General features: G+C 39.9%; 1 protein-coding gene across 1 annotated transcript; it reads left to right on the top strand.

The window, feature by feature from the left end:
* The first annotated feature begins 2653 nt into the window (after window positions 1-2653).
* LOC145454578 (uncharacterized) lies at window positions 2654-4039 on the top strand. Its single transcript, XM_080332571.1, has 3 exons — window positions 2654-2846; window positions 3002-3169; window positions 3489-4039. The coding sequence occupies exons 1-3, from the start codon at window positions 2713-2715 to the stop codon at window positions 3898-3900; spliced, it is 714 nt and encodes a 237-aa protein (XP_080188697.1). The 5' UTR covers window positions 2654-2712; the 3' UTR covers window positions 3901-4039.
* Window positions 4040-8270: the final 4231 nt, after the last annotated feature.

Genomic DNA, 8270 nt, shown 5'->3' with positions numbered 1-8270 from the left:
CAAAGTAAAATCCAACTACGCATATGCCGGCGGTCCGGAATTCAAAGCTTATTATGGCATGTGTGCGATGGAGAAATCCGGATAACAGTGGTAATTTGGATTTCATAATTGTAACGCCTCGTAACTTCGTGACGTCATCATACGAAGCGTCGGGATTGTTGCTCATAGCTGTGAGAAATGTATATTTGTGCCAATAGGATAAAAAAATTGTTCTGTAAATACTTTCGCCGAAGTAGGGATTCTTGCTATATATCTAAATTCTCGAGTGGACATTTCACTCATCAGTGGTGGAGTATGGTATATTCCGCTTTCGTATGCAACGTGGATTGAATATACGTACCCATCGTAGCAATTTAAAAATGTCCTCTCGAATATAAAAGTCGTTAATTGCCGATGAGTTTCCTCGATGTAAAGAATGCGAAACTAACTATGTTTATGTCATGTTTGATGTAGAGGTAGGCGAAACATGATATACTTGTCACCGAAAAGGCTTTTAGGATTGCATATCTGCTTTCGACAACCGAAAAAAATAGGAAAATCAATCACAACAAGTTATCCTGATTAATATCAGTAATGGGAGAAGTAACTTGAATAAGTGGCACGCTGTCCAGGTGGAGATGCCTTCTGTCGGCGCACGCAGTGCGTGTCACAAAACACCCGTTTTATGACATGTCAATGTGGTGGGACTTGCGGTGCGCGCGGATCGTAAGATGACAAAACATACACAACAATGGAATTAAGAAAAGCAAATCAATTATGTTTGCTCGCGCCGCATGAGACAGGCCTTTATTCGGCGCAGCAAAATGTCGTGACAAGGCTAAAGGGAAAAAGCATTGCTAGCAGTGTTTCTCAGGCGATAGGAGTGTATATAAGAGAAATGATTTCATAAAACCAGGGTGATTAGGTCTTGCACTCTCCGAAGACAGGTGTGATTAAATTCCGGTTGAAGGCCAGGGAACATGTCGCATCTTTACAATATTTTTTCAAAAGTGATATGGAAATAGTTAGTTGTAACACCGGAGGGGGAGCTGCAGTCATACATTTTAGTATACGTTTCGATATACTGTACGATACAGTTACAGCTGTCGTAATAGACTCCTACCGTATTATATAATTTCCGCCCCGTTAGGATTTACTACACGATTGTATTGAAGAGAACTTTGAGGACCGTGATGCGCGCGTAGCGGTGAGCTTATTTAATTTTGAATAAATAATCAACTTTCCTGATGGATAGGCCTCACGTGAATATACACGGCGCAGTATCTACATGAAATACACAGCGTTAGTATGCCATATATTTAGCTACATGCCTACAAAGTAAACGAACAGATATACACCATAGTATAATGGTTACGGCTGCCATCCGCATTCATCGAATGAGACGGAGTTATCGTTACTGTAAACAAATTGTAATATTTCGGATACCGACGGTACCGATGAGTAGCCTACTTTAAATAAGGCACAGATCAAGATCATCGGAAAATCTTAATATTACCGCAACGGATAGAAACATCGCGACAGCCCGAGAAAATCTATTTTTTGGACGTTCCGAAGCAAATTATTTAGTACCCTACTTTCAATGACTATTCTATGGTTATTCTTTTTTTGGTGTGAAATTCAAACGGCAATTCTACCAATTACATTTGCTATTGCGCAGTTAGCGGTAACTCTCTTACTCTTCCGATATGCGAGTCCGCGTGTACGTGTGTGTGTGTGCCTTCAGTTTTCACGGGACAGAGTATATAAAAATAAACACATACATATTATAGAAGATACGATACGTGGCGGCAACGAGTCGGCTTCGTAAGGTAACATCAAATGACCTAACAATATGATTTGACCATTATTCTAGATGATCTGTTCGCGATCTATTATAATCCATGTATCAAAGCAGAAATGTACGTATTTTAGTCATTTTTTTGTACTAATACGAGCTGATGGACATGCGTTTGAGGTTAAAAATATATTCATTTACATTGTGTCCCCGACATCAAAAGCACTCTTGTGTGTATAGCGAAAACCTAAAAATTAGTAATAGGTAGTCTCGCGACAACAAAAAGGAAGTTCGTAACAGGATTATCCTGAAAGTGATAAATAAAGAAACACAACATTGCAAATCAAAACATAATTAAAGTATTAAAAAATTTCTGCCCTTATAAGTTTCAAATTAGCTGGGTGTGCACACAAACATTTATAAGATCCCGAAATAATGAACTTCGCATACAGAAATTCGGAGAAATCTGTCATCATCATAGCTTCGATTTTTATATAAAAAACGGACAGACAGCAGAAAGCTTCAAGTGATTTATTATATTTAGCTCAAGAAGACGTAGGTACATCTAAAGTCAGTTCCGGCTCGATGTTATACCGTTCAATGATAAGTATAAAAAATAAACTTTGACTACTTAAATTCCAGGTTTGTGTTCTCAGTTTTTTCCCTGTATCTTGGTAAATTTACATGCACCTTTAAATATCCTTAGCTACTATTATAGGTGCAAGAGAAATGCATTTAAAATTGCTGTAACGCGCTATATATTCTGAGGGGGCAGCACCATAAACATGACATTGAGATATCTATGTGCACTCTAAACGACATATACGTTCACAAGTATTTGACACCAAAAAGCTGTTTTGAAAATAATCAATCTATTATGGAAGTTGTTTGCAATCATTGAAATACTATTTTGCTTACAGGGTATAATAGTTTTAATAATGACAGAATTACCGCTTACGAATATGTCTACACAACTTGTTAATGCAACTACCATTGGCGAACTCATGCGAAGGAGAAATGTGTGTGGATGTATTTTTGGAAGCTGCGTTCAAAGTTACAGGGACTATTGTCGGTAGGTTAAGATTTTTCAACCCCACAAGTTAATAACATTTGATTGAAAATTCATTGAGACGTTGAAGGAAACTAGGTGTGATAGATAGTAAAAGTAGCTTGCAGACCAAGGTACCCACTACTAGTGGCTAAGATTCAGACCTTGAACTATTGTAGGTGCTGGAAAGGGTACCATGGACGGCGGTGCAGTCTCAAATACATCGACATGGAATTCAGTCAGTCGCAAACTGGAAATTCACAAAATGGTTCTTCAACTTCAGCAGAAATAGTCGCAGGCGGACTTGTTGTGATGGCGATCGCTATAATAGGCGTGTTTATTTGGAGGTAAGTGTGTTATCAACAAAGTGCATGTCGCGTAATTGCTTACGTGACAAATGTCGGGAGGCGCAAACGATTTGACGTCTATCGATAAGTATATTGTCGTTATGCTACATTGGAGGTTGATAGTAAATCATGTGTGAACATTCCTATAGTTGCAATATATTTCTAAATATCCATCGTAATGCTTGAACAGCTCAACACAAATCAAGAGCTAAAAAGTATCAAGACTGTATCTCCAGAGCATATAGATGATATTGTCAGGAAAGGTCTCAAATATCATTTCCATCCACTATATTTCATCTGTGCATCTGTATATTCGCAGGAGATACAGACACCGACAGAAATGCGACACAAAGTATGCAAGGCATCACCGAGGCTCGGATAGAAGTGCCGTGGAGGGTTACTCAACACCGGACGGTAGAAACATCTACTTTATCCAAACTCCAAATGAAAGCGCATCGCCGACGGGACACCGCAGAGTGACGTCTACGGAAGCCGAATCAGACCTTGGAATTCGAAGCACCGACAATGCCAACTCAATCCAAACCGTAACTAATCATCGCGAGATATCACGTACAAACATACCAACAGGTCGTCGGACGAATGCAGTTTCGAATCCTAATTATACGCCGGAATATGACATCCATAATGAAAGACTTTCATTACCCGCTCTGCATGCGGGCGAGATTGTGCAAAGTGTTAAACTGACGCACTCGCAGAAAATACTATGGTAACTGTTCGAAGTTCTGGATGAATGAGTTTTGCTATCATTGTAATTTACCAACAATGTTATCAAAGCTGTCGAGGTGGCGTGCAGCTTCGTTGCGGATCGATCAAATCGAGGATGAACATGACGATCAAAACCAAGGTGCTGTTGTCGCCAAACAATTTATATTGGAAATCAACATTAATACTGGAGCATCTCTTTCAACAGTCGGTAACAGAAGACCCGTGTTCTCAAACTCTTGTTGCGATGAATAGAGAAAATTCTTTCACATTCGCTGGCACAATCAAAACATACCAAATATGATGTGCAGTATCTCATGTTGACATCCCCGATCTATGTCGGAACTCATTCTGCCATGCATCAATGATCAGAGACATCTTGAATCAGATTGCAAGGCCGCTATATTTTGATTCCTTCAATGCATATACGATCATGAGAGCAACTATATATATATATCTATGCTTTATGCATTTTACGAAAAGCCTTTATGACATTTTTAAGCGTACTTATATCTATTTCACCTCATATAATTTATGAAATCGCGCCATATTTGCTATCAACGTCATCTACTGCAGCGTATATTTAATTCTAATATACAAGAAAAATTCTGCGTTGGACATATAGTTATAAATTTTATTATTGGCGGATCGGGACCTTGCTTCAGAGTCTCAGTTATACAACGTAATAAATTCTACGAAGTAAGAGCGAGCACTTATTACCAAAGAATTTCTAAAGGTGAACACAAATCACTTACTTAATTCATTAAACAATACCATAAGACGGAGTTCAAATCTACCTGCCACACTTAATCATTAAAAAGTTATGAATCCCAATCAAGTTAAAATGCTTGGTGACAGGCAACAAAAGTACATCACACGGAAAAACCATCATCGTTCCTCGAGTTGGAACATAACATAACATGTTTATGTGCTTCTAAATGGACCCGATTGATGGTTAACGTTTTTGCAGCATTCTTAACTTTGAATAGCTTCTTGGCGGTATAGAACTTCAATTTACAATTGGTTAGTATATTCACATTGAAATGAATATTCTATTCAATTGTACACTTAACTTCAGCTGTAACTTTCACCGTACACATGAATCGACAAAGCGCAACGACTGATGCGGGTTTTTAATCGCTAGTAGAGTCCCAATCTTTGAAAACCCACATATTTATTTCAGTATGATATTTTCATTTTGACCTCGAGATGATACATATCGAATGCTTGGCTTTGCGATATTCACAAGTTATATTAATTTAACTCGCAGCTGTACCAATAATCCTAAAGCGATTAAGGTTTTTAATTCTTCCCGATCGGCTCGGAAATCGGGTATCATCTGACGAACTTCTAGGATGGGCAGGAAGATGAAGTTTAATATTTCGACCTTAGAAGGCTTTCTCGTGTGACAAGGCTATTACCACAAAACAACTTGAAAATGAATAATTACGATTTCGCCGGTCTTAGGCCTCATGTTACTCATGTTAATGACTCGTGATGTCGGATATCCATGTATAAATCTGAGCCTATTTTAGGTTTACAACACTATTACTATAATATTTGAGCTACGTGCTCCGACAGGCGTATGAAATCATGACGACGGTCATACGTAAAGTTATTATCGATTAGTGTGTGGTTGGTGTGTGTGTGTGTGTGTGTGTGTGTGTGTGTGTGTGTATGTGTCGTTCTATTGAATGTTTCTTCAAAACGGAGACGCTCCCGTGATTATGATATTTTATCACGTATCACAGGTGATGCACTAGAGCGCCATTACCAGTTGGTGTTCTGTTCAGTAGCAATAAGCTCTTTCGAACTTCGCAGTTTGATGTCACAAGTTAGTAGCACCAACTCCAGAAAGCATAGGGTGTTTGTTTGTTTGTTTCATTTTCGTGACTTTTCGGCTACTGTGGTCATTTACACATGACTCGTGCGATTGTTGCTGACCGACTCTGACTGACACACAGACTGCACTTTTTACGCAGCAGCATAATCAGATTATGATCATGCCAATGTCACCAATCGGGTATATAGCGAAGAGGGTTGGGTGCAATAGGGAACCCAAGTGATTCGACAACGTCGACAAGGATAAGCGGAAATGGGATTCGATCGAGGGAGTAAATATGAGACCGATCGAAAGCGAGCTCATGCGCGCAAGAGCCACATGTTCCAGGAAGTTTACCAGATGAAGACGAGTTCACTCATCTGATTATCTGTCGATGACTACAAACCCCTAGTGACGTAACAACCGAAGACGTTTTACCATCGTTACTCGTGTCTAATACGCCCAACGTCAGGGTCGGCGTTCTCGGCAACTATTGGCACGCGTGCCAGTTGTGGTACGCGAGATAAATTTCCTCCCCGCTTTCCGCGATTCAGGGGAACCAGATTTGTTTTTAATGTGGATACCCCCAAAAAATACATCGGAAAAATACAAAATATACTTAGTATACAGCAATGACTCCAAACCAGGGCTATCTAGATATCCATGCCCCAAACGTATTAGCAATTATGAGAGAACGGCATGCTAATATCGTCTATGGCTGTTGGGATGCCTACTGTAATCAAGAAATTGGTGCTGCTATCGTCTCCTCCAAATCATTCAGATACTTGCTTCTTGCGTTGCAATGTGATGGAAAGTAGCGTGCCCTGAACAGTTTAGTGGGAAATAGTGCCATGTCGGACTGAAATGCCAAATTAGCCTAAATCAAGTTGATAGTCCAAGACTAGCTAGGCCACATTGACGGGAAGCAGTTTTCGCTGAGGTGTATAGTGAAAAATAGTGCCGGGTCCGGCTGAAATGCTATAAAGATACGAAATCAAGGTGGTCCAAGGCTGCGAGGTAGGCCGCATTGAAGGATAAGGAGGGCCTTGCGGACCATAATGTCGAAAGCTCCATAAAATGACTCGCGAGAAAGTAGGCTACTTATGATATTACATATTACATGGATTTTTCGTGCAAATTTGGCTTGCCGGTGTGCTGTATGAAGGAGCTGTGCTCGATGTAGGCCTACCCTACATCTTCCCTGCACAATGGGATGGTTTTCAGTTGTGACTTTTCTACACAAGTACACATCATGTGAAATGTTATCATAGGATACTATAATGTCATGCTATCAATAATGTGCTTGCGCCATCTCGCAGATACGAAATATAAGAAAAGCAGGCCTATGCGTTTGAGGCAACACGACAAAATGAATAGTCTATATCAGTGCTTCTCAACCTTTTTGAGCTTCGTTCGCACTTTTTTCGGAAAATAAATTTCATTCGCACAAACTAACCGAAAATTGTGATACAAAAAGAAGATGAAGATACTTAACAATATTTTTTTCACATTAGCTACTACAGCTTGAATAAGCCATCAAGTGTCTCATTAAAAAGGCAACTCTTTTCCCTCGCTTTGATTTCAATTATTTCACTAAAACCCTTCTCGGCCAAACAAGTTGTTGGGTTTTGTACAAAAACGTCTACTATAGTGCTTGGACGGCCAGGTCTTAAAAACTGTTCTGCACTCCTATTTAAAATACAGTGTCTTTTCCGCGCTTGCTGGCAGAAATCGTTTTTAAAAGATGACACCAAGGTCCCGGAGGCTCCAGTTTGTCGAAAGGGGGAAAAACCACATGTTTGTGTTGAGGCTTTTGCCTGATGTCTTCGAAAATATGCTCCAAAACGATCAAGGAGACTAGGCACATTAGAGCTCGCTACCTTGAAACGTTTTTCCAATTTTGTTTTTTCGATTTCCCATTTTGTGTCTCCCGAGTAAATGAGAAGAGCAAAGGAAGTCACGAAACCGTGTGTTCGACTCTTCAGCTCAATCTGACTTGAAAGCTCATAACAGTTCGCTAATTGTAAAGCAGCTTTTTAGACTACGACCCAGTCTGACGTTTTGTAGCATCTTGCGACACGAGCCTCACCCATGAAAAAGAATTCATTTTTAACATTACAGTAGTATACTACGATTTTACGGACATGTATAAATGACATACAGAACGCTCACACCACAATTATACCCAACACAGCTCTACAAAACATGTCTGACGCTGACGCACGCGATTTCAATTTAGGGTGTTTATCTTGATTAACGAAAACCTTTTGAGCCTACTTCAATCCTTCATAATTCCGGACATTTAGGCATATTTCAGAATTTCCTCCCGGACGCAGTTTGAACAGTGAAATTCCGGACATGTCCGGACGTATGGCAACCCTAGCGGCTTAGTATATTGTAATATTGGCCCCAGACGGATAATAAAATCCATACATTGCCATACTGGCATGATAATATCACACATCATCATTGATACGAAATCATTTCTAAAAGAACGAATACCGGGTGCTGGACGGATATCGCGGAGGTAGGAGCGAACACTTACGGGCAGCTCTA

Source organism: Botryllus schlosseri, chromosome 13, assembly GCF_051294905.1.
Source record: "Botryllus schlosseri isolate E-star chromosome 13, Bs_hap1, whole genome shotgun sequence".
In the NCBI taxonomy this organism is placed as follows: domain Eukaryota; kingdom Metazoa; phylum Chordata; class Ascidiacea; order Stolidobranchia; family Styelidae; genus Botryllus; species Botryllus schlosseri.
This window is presented reverse-complemented; position numbering and strand designations above follow the sequence as displayed.